Consider the following 22,073-nt stretch of genomic DNA (forward strand, 5'->3'; position numbering starts at 1 on the left):
AGTGGAGGAGGCTGGTACAACAACATTTAAAAAGCATCTGCATAGGTTTATGAATAGAAAGGGTTTACAGGGATATGGGCCAAGTGCTAGCAAATGGTACTAGATTAGGTTGGGATATCTGGTCAGCGTGCTGTACACTTCTATAATTCTAAGCTGTTTAAATTTAAGCCTTTTTTAAACTCCAGTAGCCAATTGGTAACAATGTAAACCTGAGGCAGTTTGTACTCAGTCTGGATTTATTCATAGTGAAACAGTTCATATATATACCTCTTCACTCAATTTGCATCCCATTAGTATCTCATGTATTTTTGAAGATTAATTTAATTAATTAATCAGGATATCTGGTCGGTATGGACAAGTTGGTCTGTTTCTATGCTGTACATCTCTATGACTCTAAGCTGTTTAAATTTAAGCCATTGTAAATAGTACGGTGGCTCAGTGGTTCGCACTGCTACATCACAGCACCACAGATCAGTGTTCGATTCCTACCTCAGGCAACTGTCTGTGTGGAGTTAGCACATTCTCCCCATGTCTGCGTTGGTTTCCTCTGGGTGCTCCGGTTTCCCCCCACAGTTCAAAGATGTGCAGGTTAGGTGAATTGGCCATGCTAAATTGTCCATAGTGTTAGGTGCATTATTCAGAGGTAAATATAGGTTGGTGGAATGGGTCTGGGTGGGTTACTCTTTGGAGGGTCAGTGTGGACTTGTTGGGCCAAAGGGCCCGTTTCCATACTGAAGGGAATCTAATCTAATTCAAATTAAACCTGAAGAAATCAAATTAAAGACTGGCAGTCCCTTAAAGGAGTTCCAAAACAAAATTAAATGTTCTAAAAAAATTAATTTAATTTGATCACTGATCACAAAAGGCGTCAACTTTATTCGTGGACACTACATGCTCCCTTTCCAGGGCACTCAGATGCAGATGTAACTATGAAAGAGAGGCAGACAGCTGATCTCACAACTCCTTCCATGGTCTATTGCCTGGACCTGATGGTGGCCACCATGGCCAGGGTCAGGAGCAGACCCACAAGGACATCCACATCACCTTTCTTCCTAAGATCAGGAGTGTGTGGCTGTACTGCAAACAAAATCAATGAGCAGCTCCTTCAAGAAATGAAAGAAGGAACATAATCTGCTACAACCTGCATATACATGGAACACAGATTCCTCAAGGCTTCAAAAATTACAAATTACAAATACAAATTCCTGAAGAAGGGCTTATGCCCGAAACGTCGATTCTCCTGTTCCCTGGATGCTGTCTGACCTGCTGCGCTTTTCCAGCAACACATTTCCAGCTCTGATCTCCAGCATCTGCAGACCTCACTTTCTCCTCAAATTACAAATACAGCACACTGTATGGAGAATTCATTCACTTTCATATGAAATTCAACAATCTAACTATTTCATACCGCAATAACTGCAGACCCTGTGGCGAGGAGTGACTGGAGACATTTTTTAAAATTTTGTCATGGGATGTGCGCATTGCCAGTTAGGCCAACACTGTTCCACAATCCTAACTGTGCTTGTACTGAGTGGCATGTTAGGCCATTTCAGAGAGCAGTTAGAAGTCAACTAAATAACAGTGGATCCTGAGTCACATGTAGGACAAAGTAGGTAAGGATGGCATATTTCCTTCCAGAGGCATCATATGTTAGGTTACACAGAACATAGAACAGAACAGCACAGGAACAGGCTGTTCAGCCCACCAAGTCTGTGCCAACCATGATGTCATTCGAAACTAATCCCATTTGCCTGCACATGGTCTGTATCCCTCTATTCCCAACTGTTCATGTGTTGGTCAAACGGCTCTTAAATATTGCTATTGTATCTGCTTCCACCATCTTCCTGGCAGTGCATTCCAGTCACCTACCAATTTTGTGCAAAAGAAAAGCCCACCTTGCATATCCCCTTTAAACTTTCTTCTCTCACCTTGAAACTAAGACCCAAATTAAATATGGTAGAATTCTTTAGTATGTAAGCCTAGTTCAGTAACACTAACTAATATTTAGAACTTCGAGAAAAATAACAAGAGTGCACCTTGTCAAAATGAGGTTGTTCAAAACAGTTTGAATGATGGGTAACCTGTGAAGAACAAAGCTACCAATTCATTTGGGAACAAGTAACAGCATAACTGGGTATCATTTCCAACTCTCAAGCTAACAAATGTGCGATAATGCATGCTAGCAACATTAATCCAACGACAATGTGTCAGAAAAACGTATACCGAATAGTAGAGACCGTTTGAAAAATTCAAGTCACCAAATAAAGTTGAACTGAGTTATATAATTAATCAAGCCAGAGTTTAACCAGGCATCAGTGGGCCAACAAATGGAACTTGGTGTAAATAAGAGTCATAGAATCCCTACAATGTAAAAGCAGGCCATTCGGCACTGAGTTCACACTGACTCTCCAAAGAGGATCCCGCCCAGATCTACCCCTTACCCTATCCCTGTAACCCTGCATTCCCCATGTCTAATCCACCTAACCTCCACATCTCTGGACACTATGGACCATTTAGCAAGGTCAATGCACCTAACTTGCACAGCTTTGAACTGTGGGAGGAAACTGGAGCACCCAGAGGAAATTTGCGCAGACACGGGGAGAATGTGCAAACTCCATACGGACAGTTGCCCAAAGGTGAAATTGAACCCAGGTCTCTGGTACTGTGAGGCAGCAGTGCTAACCAGTGAGCTATTATGCTGCCAATTAAGATTCAGCCATCAAAATTTTGCATGCCATTAAGTCGTTAGAAGATATGAAGTGGAAAGCCAGCAAGAAGCACATTGGAATAGTAAAATCTAGAGGTAACAAAGGTTTGAAGGCTTCAGCTGCAGTTGAACTGAGGGCAAATTCTAGAAATGTCACAGAGGTAGAAGTAGGTAGTCTGATGCTCGTACAGATATATGAACAAAATCTGATCTCACTGTGAATTATAATACTCTGATTCTAAATCAGATGATGACAACCAGACTGTTGTCAGGAGTGATCCACTCCTGTTCCTACGTTTCCAGACTCTTTCTCGATTTTGAAGATTTCAGATCATAATCTATTTTTCCTCTCACAGCAATGCTGGTAACCATTATTGTGTATTTGATCAATTCTACATTCACCCTATTCCTCCCTCACTATAACAACCATAGAAAATGCTAGTGACATTCAGCAGATCCGGCAGCATCCATTGAGGGAGAAGCAGTTAATGTTTCACATTCAATAGGAGTCTTCTTCAGAACCCTTCACCTTTGTTACCTTCTCCCTATCTCTACACTTGATTAAGACCTGCTACATTTATGACTTGTTCTATTTCTGAGGCAAGGTTATAGACTCAAAATATTAGCTACTTTTCTCTCTCTGCCAATGCTGCCTTTCTGAGTATTTCCAGCCTTTTCAATTTATATTACAAAAATTTGACTGTCTTAACTAATAATTGTCTCACATTCTGTCCAACCAATTACATTAATATATTGTGGAACATTGAGCTGGTGAATTAGATAAGTAAGCTTCATAAAACATCTATCTGCATCGGACAATTCTTTTTATTTACATGCTCAGCAGATGGCTTTCCTCGGAGCCCATTATGCTGGCTTTAGAGAGTGCGGAATGATGACTAAATCTGCTCAAAAGCAATTAAACATAGCAAAACAACAACACCTTTAACAGTACATACCTATTATTTGACATTCCGGACTCATATTTATATTGATGGATTAGATTGTCCAAATTTCGACAAAGTTGCAATGTCACAGCTGTTACCATCCTCCGAAGCACTTTCCCCATATACGGGAGAGTTGATGTTATCAGTCCAATCCACTGAGCATTCATTTTACAGGAAAAGGGTTGATTGAATGCCTTAAGTACAGCAGACATGAACATTCCCTGAGAAGTAATTGGTTGAGAGTGCAAATATTGTAAAGAGGTCAATGACTGTTGTGCATTACTATTCTCTATATCAGAGGTGACAAACTCATATCCTGTCTCATTATCTTCAGATGTAAACATCACTTTATGCTCCAGGACAATCAGTCGCTGTACCAGCTTTAATAGCTGAGTCTGCAATGTGCTGCAATTGTCAATTTCATCCTCTGAAAAGTTGATGATACTGTCCTCAGATAAGCCTTCTTCAATGGTCATTACATTTTTCCCAGCAGTTCTCAGATAGTGCCACTTCTGAGCACTGAAGACAGAAGAAAGTAAGCAGTGGAGGACTACCTTCTGAACTTTGCACTTCAGCAGCATATCAGAGATAAAGCTAGCAAAGCCTTTGGCTGAACTTTCAGTCACTTTTGCCAGCTCAGTAAAAAGTAAGGTTAGGATTCGGATACTCACAATTTGCAAATTTCGGTTTCCAGAAAGATCCTGTTGAGTCACTTTTACATGGGCGGGGTAGTAGCTTCTCATAAAGTACAAAGAGAGAGAGATAATGATCTCTATGTACATTGAGCTACGAAAAGCATGGCTGGAATCGAGTGGAATGTGACTATAGAAGTCCCTACCCATGACAGAAATTCGGTGCCTGGCCATAAGATTCTGCAGTAGAGAAAGCTGTGGAGTATAGGTATTATTTACACTCGTGGTGGAAATGGCACTCACAAATCCTATTGGATTTGTTTTCAAGATAGATTCAACAGCAGACAGAGCATGTAAAGCCCTTGTGGAATCACACACTTGAAGATAGAGTAAAACATGCTGATATAAAGGATGAATATGAAATTTTGAAGTTTTCCAGATTCCTGGAGATCCAATATCACTCTCAATTTCAGAAATCTCGCCTTCACCACAGCTGTACCAGTTCTCCAGGTCCATGTTATCTCCAAAGGACACATTAGGTGGCTTCATTTTCTCATTCTGTGCCTTCTTTTTGTCATCTTCCTTCTTTTTGCTTATTTTTATTTTGGGTTTTGCTCCAGGTGGTATAGGAAGATCTTTGATGTCAAGCTCTCTATTAAATGGTTTCATTATCACTTTGCCAATTTGTCCTAAATGGTTACCAAGCGGGTTCATCTTTATCAATTGCATCTCTTCTGTAGAGAGACTGTATTGAGACAAAGGATCTTCAGGTACTGAAATAGTTAGTGAGGATTTGGGTCTACTTAGGCTTCCAAAAATGGTCCCAACATCAGCATCAGTTGAAGCAGACATACTTTCAGAACTGTTACACTTAATAGTTCCATTCAAGGAACTTTTAATACTCAGGCTTTTAGCCTCATTTTGAAAAGAACACTCAGCTGGTTGCAAGTTTTCACTTGATCCCAACATACTAGCTTCAGTCTGAGCTGAAGCCTGAGGCTCTGGAGATTCAAACTCGCTATTTAATCCATTTACAACATTGTTGATCAAATGTGAAACTACTTCTTGCACAATAACATCCACTGAACATTCTGACCAAATTTGTGCATTTCTGTTGGTTTTAGCACTTCCCATACTCAATGGTTCTGCCTCATAACTGCTGTTGTCTCCTGTTGAGGACTGGGAACAGCCAGATTCAGAACTATGAAGGATTTCTGCCTGTTGCTCCTGTAGATCGAAGTCTGACACTCCAAATGGTAATGTTTCACTACTTGTGCTCAGCATTGACAACCTGTCACTCAGAGGATTCACCGTAAAGCTGAAGTTCTCCATTTCTTCTGCACCTAAATGTTTGTTAATCGTTTCTTTAGAAGCTGGGTGTTTTCCAGGGTCAAAGGATAGGTGTCCAAAAACTATGGGATTAACAATATCAGAAAGAAAGTTAACTTTAAACAGCAGTCTTCTTGAGTCAAGCTTCTTAATAAGCTCTAGTATTAGCTATTTGTTTAAAGACTAATTGTGTCTTCAAACTTCATTGCCAAAAAACATGATTCCACTGAACAATTTTCATCCACTTTTCCCCCAGAGATTTATCTTGTGATTTGAAAATCCAAAACACTGTTAATGAAAAATATGACTGAATTCTTACCATTTCCAGTAGATTAGATTTAAGTAATTAATTCAAATTATAATAATTAAGTGAAGAAATCTGCAAAACTCAACACCTCAAAGAAGCAAGAAATTACATAATCTTCAATTGTGAAGTGTGTGGTACCCAACTGGGGAATATTTTCAAACATTTGAAAGGATCACTTTTGCCTGCTGAATACTTTTATTCCAAAAAACTAGGATTCAACAAAAGAAACATATTCAAGTACATCATACTTTTGAGACAGACCAGAGCTGCTCAATTACAGGAAAACATCCAACTTACCAGCAGTGATATGGATTCTAAAGAGATTTTAAACCAAACAGGGATCTAGTTTAGGTTACACCTCAGAATAGTTGAAATTTACACAGCATAGAAAAATCAATATAATGGAAAGTTGATAAAATAAAATTTACATTAGAACAATAAATGACTTTTTTTAATAAAGCATTAATTGAAAGAATACGCACCATCTGTACCATTAATCCCTTGCATGTAAGCAATCGTATCTTCTTCAACAGGTGTATTCTTGGATTTACTTATGTGCCTCTCAATTTGCATTCGTTGAACAGAAATACGCTGAGTTTTTGGGTGGAGTAGCAACAGAAGCAATGGCTCAAGGATCCTTGCAATGTCATGTCTCTGAATACATTGGTTCAGCCAGGACTGAGCCACTGAACAAATGGAGCCATCCATGCTACTCAGGCTATCGAGCATTATTAACAGAGACCTAAACAAAGCAAATTTAACTACTGAGTTAATACCTTTGAAATCCTTTTTAATCAACAGAAATCAAAAACAATTTTGAATCCATTTGCACATCATAGTTAGTTATCAGCTCTCATCAAACAGGAAGCTGTGATTAATTAGCAGGAAGAGAGGATTCCTGTTGCTGGAAGGATGAATAACAGAAAGCAAAGACTACAAGTAACTGGCAAAAGAAGCAATGGTGACCTGGAAAAACTTTGGAGGCACAGTCAACTGAAGCTTTCAAAAGGGAACTGGATTGTTATCTGAAAAGAAACATTTGGCAGGCTATGGGGAAAAGCAACATAGTGGAAACAGGTAAACTGTTCTTTCAGAGGGCCTGCACATATACAATGGAACAAATGGTTACCTTCTGTGCTGTAACCAATCTATTATTTTAATGGCAAGGATTTTGGGTCTGTGATAAATAAATCATGTTTACAGCAGCCCACACACCTTTTGTGGGGTTTTACACAAATTTCTAATAATCAGGAGTTTGGTACAGCACATCATCCTATGCAACGGATCCCAATACCTGAGTGAATACAAAAAGCATCAGTGTGCCTCTTCAATCAGACTGAAGAATCTTCTGAGCCACACAGTGCCCAAGCTAGGAATAATCATTTAAAGAATATAATTCATGGAAGATCCAAGAGTTTAAAACAGATGTGAGGGGATTCTAGAATCAAAACACCAAAAGAATCTTTACTAGACAAATTCAAAAAAACACAAGCTAAAGTAAATAAATAGTTAGTAATTACTTAATAATTCCAAACAATAAGCTTCTACCTTGCACTAACTCCAATAGACATATCCCAACATAATTTACTTTACTATGAATTTCACATCGATGACCTTATAACATTCTCATATCCCTGTTATTCTGGGTTCATCTGCACTAGACAGGATTCGGGTTTCTAACAAATCCATATTGGTTGAGAGGTGGTCAGGACTCAGAGGGTGACTCTTAAAGGGCAACCACCTAACCCTCACCTGCGTTCCCATGTGGGAGCAAATGGAAGCCTTCCAAGTGAGCACGGAGATTGTTGCAGTCCTCAGAAAAATGGTATCGAGTAGTCACTTAATATTCTTAATTGTTGGTGAGTCAAAAAAGCTTCCAAAGGGGTATCACACTCAGCATTTAATTGCTGAGCGTTTCGGACATTACATACATTGAGTCAAGCATCAAAAGACTAAACTATGGATTTACAACAGTATTATTGTAAATCAATAGCACAAAGTGTAGTTTCCACCTTTCCCTTCTGGATCCTTTTGTGATCACACATGGTGTTCAGATCCATTTTGACACATCACTGGTACATATGGAACTTGAAACTGGGTCTTCTGGCCAAGAGCAAGATACTCCCAAGATACCAGCTTTACAAAAAGAAAATCAACTTGTTCAGATATGTTATGACACATCGAGAGAAGACAGGACTTGAAGCCAAGCTTTCCAGGTCAGAAGAGAGATACACAATCACAAGATCCCAATCCAAAAACCTATATCAATGACGTTCTGTATTCAGTCCACCAGAGTTTACTCCTCTAACATTGAATACACCATACTCTATTCCACTTCTATCACTTGGAGATAGTAAGAACTGCAGATGCTGGAGATCAGAGTGGATAAAGTGTGGAGCTAGAAAAAGCACAGCAGTCCTGATGAAAGGTTCCGACCAGAAACATCGACACCCTTCCTCCTTTCATGCTGCTTGACCTGCTGTGCATTTTCCAGATTCACTCTTTATCTACCCCCACTTTTATCACTTACCAGACTGTAGATTTTTTTTAATCAATGTGTTTGGACGTGTTATGTCACATCTATAGGAAAGGTTTGGATGGATATGAGTCAGGAGCGGACAGGTGGGATTCGTTTGGTTTGGGATTATGTTCAGCATGGACTGGTTGAACTGAAGAGTCTGTTTCCATGCTGTATGATGCTATGACCTCTGGAGCAGGTAGAACTTTGAACAGAGGCTTTCCAAAAAAAAATCTATTTGGCGCTCAGTTTGGGATCTGCCAGAGACACCCAGCTCATGTTTCATGACAGATGTTTTTCAAATCAACCTGTTCAATAATATATGAAACACATCTGGTGCAGGTGAGGCTTGAAATTGGGCCTCCTGGCTCAGTGGTAAGGACACTATTACTGTGCCACAATAGCCGTAAACTCAGGGATCGGTAGGGCTGGGACAAAGACCTTCTGCCCCATAGGTATGAAAGCAACTTTACTTTTGAAATACCTCATCACCAAGTTAGCCAGTTACCCTATGAATAAGCAATAAATGACACCAAATGGCATAGTAACAATAACAAAGCGAGTAGGAAAAGAGCGAGGGCCTAAATCAGATTAGAGTTGGAAGAGGAGATAATGCATTCCAGCCCTCATATGATAATTTCTGAACACAGTTTCTGATACTTTCCAATTAAATTTCATTACATATCTCTGGAACAGGTAGGACTTGAACCAGATCTACTGGCTGCCAAGTAGGGACATTAACATTGCACTTGAAGACTATTCTCGGAACCCTGCGAGCTGTTTAAAAAGAAAAATTCAGCCATGTTATGATATACTTCTGAAACAGGCAGGTTATGAACCCATGTCTATTGGCTCAAAGGTAGGGACACTATCATGGCAGCATCAAAAAGGGTGGCACTGGAAATGCACTTCAGGCGGCATCAATGCAGCAGGTCAAAGTTTCAACATAAGCCCTTAATGTCATTCCTGATTAACTGTTTATGCCCAAAACTTTGACTCTCCTACTCCTTGAATGCCTTCTGACGTGCTGTGCTTTTTCAGCGCCACCGTTTTCGACTCTGACTCTCCAGCACCTGCAGTCCTCACTTCTCCACACTACTATGGCAACATAGGAGCCCCCTCCATTTCTTTTTTGCTGTCTTAGTGTCCCACAATACCTTGTAACAATGGGGTTCCAATCGGGATCAGTTCTGTGACTGGAACTGTTTACAACCAGACTAATGCCATTTACAAGTTTGCTGATGACACCACCATAGTCGGTCGAATGTCAGATGGGAATGAAATAGACTACAGATGGGAGGTGGAAGACCTGGAAAAATGGTGCACTGAGAACAACCTAGCTCTCAATGCTGGCAAAACCAAGGAACTCATTATTGATTTTGAGCAGGATGTTACTTATGCCCCCATACACATTAACAGCATGGAGGTGGAACAAGTAGAGAGTGTTAAGCTCCTGGGAGTGGTCATCCACAACAAGCTTTCTTGGACTCTTCCTGTGGATGCACTGGTTACAAAGGCCCAACAATGTTTCCTCTTCCTCAGACATCTGAGGAAATTTGGCATGACGGTGAATACCCATGCAAACTTTTACAGGTGCGCCATCAAGAGCATTCTGTCTGGATGTATCACTACCTGGTAGGGCAACTGTACCATTCAAGATAGGAGACAGTTACAGAGAATGGTGAACTCGGCTCCGACAATCACAAAGGCCAACCTCCCATCTATAGAATCCATCTGCCAGGCCTGCTGCCAAAGAAAGGCGACCAGCATTCTCAAAGATCCATCCCACCCTGGCAATGTTTTTCTACAACCTTTACCATCAGGGAGAAGGTACAGGAGCCTGAACACTCGCAACAGTTTCTTCTCTACTGTTGTTAGAATACTGAATGGCCTCTCAAACTCTTAACATTTGCCTGTACCTGTGTTTTTGTTTTTGCCGCTATTTACCTATTATTTACTTATCTGTGCTACTTAACTCTGATCTGACTGCATTGCATGCAAGACAAAGCTTTTCACTGTGCCTCGGTACATATGATAATTTAATTCAATTTATATTGGTGACTTGGATGAAAGAAGTGAATGCACTGAAGCCAAATTTGCAGAAAACATGAAATTAGGTGCAAAGTCAGGTTGTGCAAACAGTTTACAGAGAGACATTGATAAGTTAAGTAAAGGGCATTAAGTTGGCCAATTGAGTACACTGTAGGAATATGTGAAGTCACTTTGGAAGGGAGAACAAAAGAAGAGTATATTATTTAAATGGGGAAAAACTACAGAAGCTGCAACACAAGAGACTTGGGGGTACTTGTGCACGAAACATAGAAAGCCAGCACTCAGCTACAGTAAGTATACAGGAAGATTAGAAAATGTCTTCTGAGCACAAAAAAAAAATCCTTCCAATAACAGTGGGCACCAACGGTCAATATCTCTGCCCACAACAATGGAGGTGGTTGTCAGGACTGGCTCTGCATAGCCTAGAGGAGTGTAATACCATCTCTATGTTGATTTGAAACTACTTACAAGGTTTCTGAAAGAAGTGGTTGGGCATATGCAGCTGTCTAGGCTACTGTCTACACCTGAGATCTGAACAGGCATAACAGTTGCACCTGAAAGACATTAGGATAACAAGAAATTGGAATAGGTGGGGCCCATTTGACCCGCCAAGACTGATCCTGTACTCAGGATTATGGCAGATCCGATATTCTTAACATTCAGTTTCCTCTCCTTTCCGCGTAACCTTCGATCCCCCTGACTGTTCAAAAATCTATGTCAGCCTTAAAGGACTCTGCTCCCTTAGCTCTCTCTAGCAAAAGACACAAATTATTGAGAGAAGAAATTCCTCCTCATGTCAGTCTTAATTTGGCAGCACCTAATTCTGAGAGTACACCCTCTGGTCCTGAACTTCCATAAGGGGAAAAACATTCTCTTAGCATTTCCTATGTCAAGCTCTGTAAGAATCCTAAATGTTTCAGCGTCATCACATCTGAACCCTTGTAAACTCCAAACGTCTGCACCATACCTGGGATCATCCTAGTGAACCTTCTCTCAACTAGCTCCAATGCCTTTCCTGAAAAGGCGGACCAAAGTGCTCACAATACTTTAGATGTGGTATCTTGTAGAGTTCAGCAAGATGTCCCTGCACTGATTTCTGTGGAACCCCACTGATTACATTGTGGGATAGTAAAAGATCAAAAAGATTAGATAGATAGGGCTTTTGTAGTGCTATGATAGTGTTTCTACCTCTGATTTGAGTTCAAACCCTAGCTGTTCTAGAAATGCATCATAACGTGAACTTTTTTAAAAAGAACGAGCAGGATTCAGACAAGAGTCTTGTTATTCAAAAGTGTTTGGGCAACCCTAAGGAGCAGGTGGGACACTTTCCTTTCATATGTAGAAATGCTTTTATACATCATTGAACTTTTTTCATACCCAATCACCCATGTGACTTTTCACCTTTATAGTCCACTCCTGAAAAAAAATCACCCATGTTTCTGAATCAATTACTAATTTGCATGTAAAACCCTATCTAAGAGCAGATGGACTTTTTTTTCTAATCAACCCGCTCAGAAAGGTTATTACACATTAAAAAAAAATCCAGAAAAGATTTTCCAGGTAGGACTTTTTAAAAAGTATTTAGAAGTGCCCAAAAAACTGAACATTTTTCTCCCCTCACAAAATCACATGTGGTATCTTTTAATCTAGCAGGTGAGACTTGCTCTTTGCTTATTTTCTAATCAATCTGTTCAGTGCTGCTGAACATGTTTTTCATGTTTTCAACAGTTCACCGCCACCAGTAATCACCTGTGCAATTAGAAGTTTACATGCAAGGCAAAAATGAGAGAGGGGGTCAATGGCGAACAGAAGGGACTAAATCAAAATGGAGTTGGTGGACGTTTTTTCTTACAGCCAAGTGAGACTTGAATCCAGGCCTCCTGTTCCAGGGATAGAGACACTACTGTGCTGCAAGAAGGCCCCAGCAGGTGTACTTTTTTTTTAAACGTAACCATTTTTTAAAAAATTGACTTGTTCAAAAATGTTACTACAAATCTCTGGAGCAGGTGGGACTTGAACCCAAACACCCTGATTTAGGGGTAGGGTCATTACCTCTGCACTACAAAAGGGCCCCTTAGCAAGTGTACTTGAATACAGAATCCAATAAGCTTTACTTGCTCTCTAATAAATCTGAGGTATTCTGGTTTACCTTACAGGGACCTGCAATTCTGACAAACAAGAACAGAGTATGTTTCTCTCCAGGGATAATCACTTCATTAAGGCCCTTTCTCAATAGCTAGTTGCTACATATTACGTTTGTTGGACTATAAAGTGGGGCATAAGTCACTTCTTAATTACAGTGAGGAAAAATTCAAACAACATGTCAGTAAACTAACATATACTTTTCCCATATGGAAAAAAGTATGAGAAGTATGTGGAAAATGCTAACTCACAACTCCTTAAATCATATCCTTATGATCAGTACATTCAAACCACCAAAATACTTCCCATCATTTTTGTAATTGTTACAAGATGGAATTGCCCTCCATTTCCTCCATCTTGGATGTTCTCTGCCATTTTCTTCTCAATAACTCCACATAGGAGTCCATTATCGAAGAATGCGATCAAAGTTTTATTTTGTTCAGCCCGAAACATTAACCAAAGAGATGAGTTTCCAAATGAAGTTGTTGAGAAATCCACACAGAATATTTTGGCCAGAAATGTCATCTTCTAAGAATCAATTTAGCCCCAAAGAGACCTTCAATACCTGTCACCAAGGATGACAGTCAAAAAGTACGGTGCTGAAAAAGCACAGCTAGTCAGTCAGCATCCCAGGAGCAGGACAGACATTGTTTCAAGCAGGAGTCTTCATCAGGAATTGGCAGAGGCGGCAGAAAAAAAGTTCAATCTCGCAACGTATGTTGAATTCATTGTAGGGGGATGAAGGTGAGGCCTTTACTGAGGACTGACCATTCATCCTCAGTGAGGGGGAGGTCTGGGAGGATAGTAAAAACACAACAGGGCTGGGAGCTAGGATCTGGTGTGGGGCTGGAGTTGGGAGTAGGGGCAGAGACTATCTCTGGAGTGGTGCTGCTATGGGATCGTGGGTGATTTAACCAACGGAAGTGACACTCACAATGGGAGTCAGGGAAGCAGAGATGGTGCCTTTGGTGGCATCCGTGGAGGCAGAAGTGGCGAAACATGTAATGTTCACGATGTTGTGATGTGAGTGACATCGGTAGAGGCGGAAGTGGCTGAGGCAGTGGCAACTACAGGGGTGGAAGTGACATGCGGAGTAGATTTCATGGTGGTTTTGATGGCAGTGGATCTTGCGGTGGTCGCAGAGGCAAGTTGTCTTGCCAGAGATTGCGGAGGCCGTTGTCTTGTTGGTGATTGCGGAGGCGGTATAGTTGGTGGTGGCTGTGGTATGTGGAGCAGCAGAGGCTGAAATAATGTCATCGTTTGCTGTGGGGATGGTGGCTGGAGCATAGCTAATGGCATCTCAGCAGTTCCAGAGGCTGGGAGAAGCTTCTGGGATGTTTGAGCAATTTGAGCTTGGAGGTAAGTACATGAAAGTTGGGTGTACTTACATTTCTTGATGTCCGATATGATGGAAAAAAAGTGTCTGCTGAGTATGTGGGTTCTTCTAAGGAAGAAGAACAACAAAGGTCCTTTGCAAGTCTGGGAGTGTGTGGCCCTGAGCTAGGGCAGGGCTGACTGCAGGGAAAGTAGGTGGCAGCCCATGGCTGCAAGCGTGGAGCAGAGGATCCAGAGGGAGAACAGTTTCTGTATGCTTTGGATTTGCTGTAGGTAGTGGTTGTCCTGGTCAGGTCCAAATTGTGATGGTCTTGATGTAGCCTGGATGAAGAGCTCATGCTTGAAACATAGACTCTCCTGCTCCTTGGATGCTGCCTGACCAGCTGTGCTTTTCCAACACTGCACTTTTTGACTCTGAGCTCCAGCGTTTGCAGTCCTCACTTTCTCCCACGGATGACAGCTTTTTTTTTTAAAATAAAAGTATGTATCCACATAGGCATCACTGGCTGGGACAGCATTCATTGTCCATCCCTCATTGCCCTTGAATTGACTGGCTTGCTATTCCATTTCAGGCAGCAATGCAATTAAGAGTTAAATACATTGTTGTAGGTCTGCTCTCACAAGTAGTTTGGAAAGGTAAGGATGGCAGGTTTTCTTTCCCAAAGGACTAGAACTGGATGTGTATTCATGACAATTGACAATGGTTAAATGGTTACCATTTGACTAGCTTTTAATTCCAAATTTTACTTTTATGGCTATCAAATTTCATCATTTGACATGTCAGATTCAAGCCTCTGTTCCCAGAACATTAGACTGAGATTTTATGAGTGAAATCTTACTTTTATTCTGCTAAGTTCAGGTTGCATTCAGTTTTTGATGATTTTTTTTGCTGCAAGGCCTAGCATGGTCTCTTACCCTATCTTACCAAAATTCCCACATTAATTATCTTACATAGATTCTCCCTTATTAGATTCTGTCTCCTTCTTAATAGGGCTGAAAGACTTCACGTACGTGTAGGACTGTCCAACATTCAGCTCCTCACCCTTTAAATGAAAGGCATCCTGATTGACCAATTCTAAGCATATGGGCTGCCACTAAAGATACCCTCGACATACTATGCTGGGACACCCTGATTGCTGGCTATTTCACCTTGACTTGATTGAGGTCTACTGATAACCACATCAACGGTCCTTCTTTTGCGTCTACACTAAATGGCATGGCAAGACAGAAGTAATATAAACCTGATATCTCCAACCGAAGAGGTGGGGGGCAAAGTCCAAAAAAGCACGGCAAGGCCATGCAAAGGCGGCATAGTCATTAACATTGCAGTCTCATATTGCTAGGGACCCAGATTCTATTCTAACCTCAGGCAACTATATGAAGTTTGCATATGCTCCCTGTGTCTGCATGGGTTTCCAGCCGGTGCTCCAGTTTCTCCCACAGTACAAAGATGTGTAGATTAGATTGGACTAGTCACTATAAATGTGGGGTTACGGAGATTTGGGGCGTATCTGGGTGGGATACTTCTCAAAGGTTAGATGCGGACTTGGTGGGCTGAATGGCCTTTAGTTGGACTTTTATGATTCTCAGGTACGGAAGCTGTAGGTGCTCAGAGCATGTAAGTGCTAAGCAAAGAGCCAAGGTACAGCATGGTTCATTCCAAGAACTGAGTGCATGTTCCTGAGCACACAGAGTCTTTGCAGCAGCATTACAATAATAGTTGCTGGTGTAGCCTTGAAGTGCAGAAGATACTGCAAGAGTATCAGAGATCTCTATGATGATTATTAGAGGCTGATACATTTTGAGTCAGTGTCCATGTAGATGAGACACATGTGGCTGGTGCCCTTGTAACATGCCCTAGGATTTTGTTGCCTGTGTCCAACACGGAGCTTGCTTGGTGCAATAGACAATCTGCATGCAAATCTGAATACTTCTGGTACCTGATCTAATTTCTATGTCAAGTTTTTTTGTTGAAGTGTAGCTTGTTAGCAAGATAGAAAGCAAATTTAATAAGGCAGTTTGGATCATCAACAAGGTGCTTAACAAATAAGAATCCCCCTTAATTAGAATCTTGCCACTACCTAGAGAGAAACTCACTGTGATGTTTTGTAAAAGCATAAAAGATATTGCAAAATGCTCCCAACATCAAGGTGAGCCTTGCCAGACTTCGTCCACTTTGCCACACATTTTCAGCATTACCCACACTGCTCAGAGCCCAATAAACTTTAGTCGAAGATTCAGTTTAGTGACATTACCACTGCATCATCTCTCCCCTTTGCTGACTATTTTGACCATCCTCAAGCAGCTCTGAGTCCTTACTTTAGCAGATATCAGGAACTCACAACTCTAGTGAAATTGTGAGTACTTGCTCAAAAGTCAGTTCAGTCCATAATAACATATTCCAGCATTTCCATCTGGCTTTGGCATCAACTGTTTGAAAATCTGCAATTCAACCATGATAGGCAAAAAACACCATATAAACATGCACATCTGTTTTTCTAACTCCAAGCTGAATAACGTTTTAAATGTAATGTAGCTTTTAATTGTACCAACCTGTCAAAAGTACGATTAAAGGAGGAAGACTTGTTGATAAGTAGGTCTCGTGTAATGTGCCAAAGTACTGAAAAATTGACGTGTGCTTCCGTACGTATTTTCTACAATAAAAGATAATCAATATTTCAAACTAAGCATTCACTTTATTTGTACACTTAACTTTTCATCCTTGAACTGGAATAGTATTAGTTTAGCTGAAAACTTGTCCAAGTTTGCTCTCTGAATTCAAAGCCAACTACATCCATTAGAATTTCAAGTGGCAGAAGGAATGGTCATGGGTCAGATAAGATCCCACTGAATGACAGAATAGATTCTACTAACAAAATGGTTCTGCATTTCTATGAATGAGGAGATACAGGAAATCTTCCGAATCTTTCAGGCCTGAGAGCGAAAGAATGGGCAAACAAGAGAGTTGAAAGCAAAGCGAGACTGGCAGGAAGATGAAAGAACTGTGTGGAAAATTTGAATTAAAACCCAGCAATTTGGGAAAAAAGTCAAGGTGTTTCATCACAAAGAGCAGGTCTGTAATTCGGGACAAAAATAGAAATTGCTGGCAAGCTTGGCAGGTCTGGCAGCATCTGTGGACAGAAATCAGAGTTAATGTTTCAGGTTGAATGACCCTTCCTCAGAACCTAGCAACAGTGAAATTAATGATGGTGGATACAGAAAAGGTTGGAATAGAAATCCTGTCAGAGACAGTAGCAAAACGTCTTCAAGGTGGGCATGCCGAGAAGAGAAGTGGTGGGGAGTTAAAGACTAAATAAAAACCGAAAGAACTGTGGATGCTGTAAATCAGATAAAAATATAAATTGCTGGAAAGCTCAGCAAGTCTGGCAGCGTCTGTGCAGAGAAATCAGGGTTAACATATCAGGTTGAGTGACCCTTCTTCAGAACTGTGATTGGTTTGTGAGCAGTTAGTTTTCACTTTTTAAATTAGGGCATTTGTTCAAAATTAGGAGGTGAGAAGTTGAAACTTTCAAATCAGGCTAAGTGAATGAGTGAATTAATGAAAGCACATTGGGGTATTAATTTAAATTAATTATCTTAAATAAGTTTGTGGGTGTAGATTATTAAAGTGGGATTTCTTTCGATCATGAATAGGTGTCAGAGAATTCAAATCCTGTGCTCACGTAGGAACTTTATGACATTCCATGTGTGTTGAGGGACCACATTTGTAGGAGGTGTCTCGAGATAAAGATTTCTGAGTGTGAAAGACAGATGGAATGATTGTGATACATCAGGGAACATGAGTATATCATGAATCAAACATCCAATATGTAGTCAGTGAGTAAGTTCAGAATAATAAATAGGTAGCAACTGATAAAAGTAGAAAGATGAACAAAGTACAGGAAACTTTTGGGGGTGGCGCATTCCAAAACAGATACTGCTGAGAACAATACCATCAAAGGATGCAGTCCTGACCACGGATCAAAACATCTAGTTCAGTGAAACAGGAAGTTAAATTGGAGGATTCTAGACTCATTGATACATCATACTGGCTAACCGGTCGAAGGCAGAGAGTGGTGGTAGATGGTAAATATTCAGCCTGGAGCCCAGTTACAAGTGGAGTTCCGCAGGGATCAGTTCTGGGTCCTCTGCTGTTTGTAATTTAGGTGAGGGAGTCGAAGGGTAGGTCAGTAAATTTGCAGATGATACGAAGATAGGTGGAGTTGTGGACAGTGAGGAGGGCTGTTGTCGGCTACAGAGGGACTTAGATATGATGCAGAGCTGGGCTGAGGAGTGGCAGATGGAGTTCAACCCTGCCAAGTGTGAGGTTGTCCATTTTGGAAAGACAAATAAGAATGCGGAATACAGGGTTAACGGTAGGGTTCTTAGTGAGGTGGAGGAAGAGAGGGATCTTGGGGTCTATGTTCATAGGTCTTTGAAAGTTGCCACTCAGGTGGATAGAGCTTGTCAGAAGGCCTATGGTGTATTAGCGTTCATTAGCAGAGGGATTGAATTCAAGAGTCATGAAGTGATGTTGCAACTCAACAGAATTTTGGTTAGGCCACATTTGGAGTACTGTGTGGAGTTCTGGTCGCCTCACTTTAGGAAAGATGTGGAAGCTTTGGAGAGGGTGCAGAGAAGATTTACCAGGATGTTGCCTGGAATGGAGAGGAAGTCGTACGAGGATAGGTTGAGAGTTCTCGGCCTTTTCTCGTTGGAACGGCGAAGGATGAGGGGTGACTTGATAGGGGTTTATAAGATGATCAGAGGAATAGATAGAGTAGACAGTCAGAAACTTTTTCCCCGGGTACAACAGAGTGTTACAAGGGGACATAAATTTAAGGTGAAGGGTGGAAGGTATAGGGGAGATGTCAGGGGTGGGTTCTTTACCCAGAGAGTGGTGGGGGCATGGAATGCGCTGCCCGTGGGAGTGGTAGAGTCGGAATCATTGGCGACCTTTAAGCGGCATTTGGATAGGTACATGGATGGGTACTTAATCTAGGTTAGAAGTTCGGCACAACATCGTGGGCCGAAGGGCCTGTTCTGTGCTGTATTGTTCTATGTTCTATACCAATCTATTTGCTCAGAAGCAGAGTTAAAGGAATAAATCAATCTTCTCAATAATTACAAACCATCCATTAAATTTAAGCCACAACCAAAAAAAAAAATGCATTAATTTCATAGACAGCACAGTATTTAAACTGATAAAAGACAACTGGTGTACATTAACCCTCCCCAAATTTCAACTTGGAGCTTCCTTCCGATCACACTCTCTTGGAACCTCCTCATAACCCTTTACATCCACCCCTCTGGAACCCCCATCACTCTGCTCATTCTTCTTATAAAATCACTCCCCAGTCCTCTTGCACTCTCGTTCTCTGCTGCAAATGGCACCCTCCCATGCCAGGTATCTGGTTGACCACCAAAGACTGGTAAAGACCGCCCAAGCGATTCGTTTGATTGGGAGGTGCAGCTCCTCAGCTTTCAATTTTATTTATAGAAGTCACCTTTCTGATCTGTCACTCATTGTTGTGGGCAAATTGGGGGCAGAGTGAAAACTGAGGGTGGAAGTACTGGAAACGCTGGTAGATATTGAGCCTAGATCCCAGATAACTAAAAGGTATTGAGATGTAGAAGAACTTGCCAAAATCTTCCAAGTGTCCTTAGGTACCAGAGAGATGCCAGAGGATCAGGAATGTCAAATGTGATGCACTTTTTCAAGAAAGGATACAAGATCATTTCTGCCATCTTATGGGCCAAGGTTATAGACCAAATGGCTTATTTGGAAGCACTGGTGTTGTGTGATTTTTAACTTTGTACACCCCCGTCCAACACCAGCATCTCCAAATTTATGGGCCAGTTTAACATCAGTTATACATGAAGTTTTAATAACAACCACAGAGATCAAGAAATCAAAAGGCACTTGGAGAGGTTTGAGTTAACAATGGATAGACAGCAGAGTTGTAACAGGCAAATCACACTTGCCAAGGTGAATCCTTTTTTTAAATAGTAACAAAGAAGGTTGAAAAAGGGGTCATGAATGATGTCTAAGTAAATTTCAAGAAAATGAACAAGAGGTTGGTTAAAACATTTGAAAGTTACAGAACAGAAGCATCAGCATGTGATTGAATCATAAATTGACTGAAGGACAAAATACACAGTCATGGTAAATGGTTATTTTTCAGCTTATGAGACATGAGACAATGATATTCCCAAGAGATCAGAGCAAAAACACTTTTTAAATGTATATTAAAGAATTGGCTACTAGAATTCAGAGCAAAATTTCAAAAATTGCCAATGAGACCAAACTTGAAAGAATGGAAGACAGCGAAGACAGATATTGATAAGAATGCCTACAGTGTGGAAACGGGCCCTTCGGCCCAACAAGTCCACACCATCCCTCCAAAGGGTATCCCACTCAGAACCATTCCCCTATCCTACTACTTTACATTTATCTCTTACTAATATAGCTATGTACACACCCCTGAAAACTTAGTATGGCCAACTCACCCAACCTGCACATCTTTGGATTGTGGAAGGAAACTGGAGCACCCGGAGAAAACACACACGGACACAGGGAGAACGTGCAAACTCCACACAGACAGTCACCCAAGGCTGGAATCAAACCTGGGTCCCTGGCACTGTGAGGCAGCAGTGCTAACCACTGAGCCACCATGACTTTAGATAAGCTAGTAGAAGTAATAGACAAACAAAGGATGGGGATTTAATAGAGTGACATGTGGAGCAATGCGTTTTGGATCAACTGTTAGGGAGACGAAATACAAACTTAAAACTCAATTCTAAAGTATACAGGGTAAAAAGAAAAGGACCTCAGGTTCCATGCATATTGATCTTTGAAGAAGACAGTATACAGACAGCTAGTGAGTAAACTTATGGAATTTTGTACTTCATAAAAACTGTTAATACAAAAGCAGCGAGGGCATGCTGAAGCCATTCAACTCTAGTTAGGCACAAGTACAATTTTGCATCAAGTTCTTGTCACCAAAATTTAGGAAGCATGAGGGGGCCTTGGGAAAATGCAAAGCAGTTTTGGGGATGGGACATTTATGCTCCAATACATTTTTAAAAAACTATTCACTGGTTACAGCAGCATTTATTGCCCATTCCTTCTTAACTTTGGGACAATTGTGCTGAGCTCTCTTCTTGAACTATTGCCATTCAATTGTGAGCAGATCCACAATGCTGTCAGGGAGGGTGTTCCAGGGTTTTGACACAGCGAAGCTGAAAAGAACAGTAATATGTTTTCAAGGAAGGATGGGAGCGGCTTGGAGGAAAACTTGCACAGGTTGTGTTTCCAGTTATCTACAGCCAGTGTCCATTTAGGTGGTTTAGGCACAGCATGGGAACGTGTTCAGAAACTTTGGTGAATTTCTGTAGTGCATTTTTAGGTGTTACATACTGTTCCTACTGGTTGGTGGTGGTGGAGGGAGTGAAGGTTTGTAAATGTGGTGTGAATCAAGAGGTTTTATTTTGTCCTAAATTATGTTGGTGTCAAGCTTGTTGAGTGTTGTTGAAGCTGCACTCAATTAGGCAATTGGGGAATATTCCATCACTGTCTGACTTGGACCTTGTAGATAATGAACAAGCTCTGGGGATTCGGGAGGTGAATTACTCACTGCAATATTCCTAGCCTCTGACCTGGCCTTGTAGCCACAGTATTCATCTGGCTAGTCCCGTTCAGATTCTGATTAATGGTAACCCCCAGTACCTCGATAGTGGGGATTAAGTTAAGGTAATGCAATTGAATGTGACGGTTAGATTCTTCATGATTGGAGATGGTCATTGCCTGGTATTGTCTAGGTCTTGCTGCATTTGGACATTAGAATTAGAATTAGAATCCCTACAGTGTGGGAATAGGCCCTTCGGTCCAACACGTCCACACTGACCCTCCGAAGAGTAACCAACCTGGACCCATTCCCTTACCCTATATTTACCCCTGACTAATGCACTTAATACAATGGGCAATTTAGCTTGGCCAATTCACCTGACCTGCACATCTTTGGATTGTGGGAGGAAACCCATGCAGACACAGAAGAATGTGCAAACTCCACACAAACATTCGCCCGAGACGGGAATTGAACCCAGG

At 41.1% G+C, this 22,073-nt stretch overlaps 1 protein-coding gene across 16 annotated transcripts in view; it reads right to left on the reverse strand.

The window, feature by feature from the left end:
• The window catches only part of dop1a (DOP1 leucine zipper like protein A), a 377,089-nt gene that overhangs the window by 136,713 nt on the left and 218,303 nt on the right, over positions 1–22,073 (reverse strand). For all 16 annotated transcript variants that reach the window (XR_006312556.1, XR_006312558.1, XR_006312557.1 and 13 more), the window contains 3 exons: positions 16,520–16,620; positions 6,402–6,661; positions 3,664–5,695 (listed from right to left, as the gene is read on the reverse strand). Coding sequence is in view for 13 of the 16 variants with exons in the window: in XM_043696201.1 (XP_043552136.1) it covers positions 3,664–5,695; positions 6,402–6,661; positions 16,520–16,620 (2,393 nt within the window). In the remaining 3 variants the exon portion in view is untranslated. The remainder of the gene's footprint in view (positions 1–3,663; positions 5,696–6,401; positions 6,662–16,519; positions 16,621–22,073) is intronic.

The sequence above is a fragment of the Chiloscyllium plagiosum genome, chromosome 9, assembly GCF_004010195.1.
Source record: "Chiloscyllium plagiosum isolate BGI_BamShark_2017 chromosome 9, ASM401019v2, whole genome shotgun sequence".
Lineage (NCBI taxonomy): Eukaryota > Metazoa > Chordata > Chondrichthyes > Orectolobiformes > Hemiscylliidae > Chiloscyllium > Chiloscyllium plagiosum.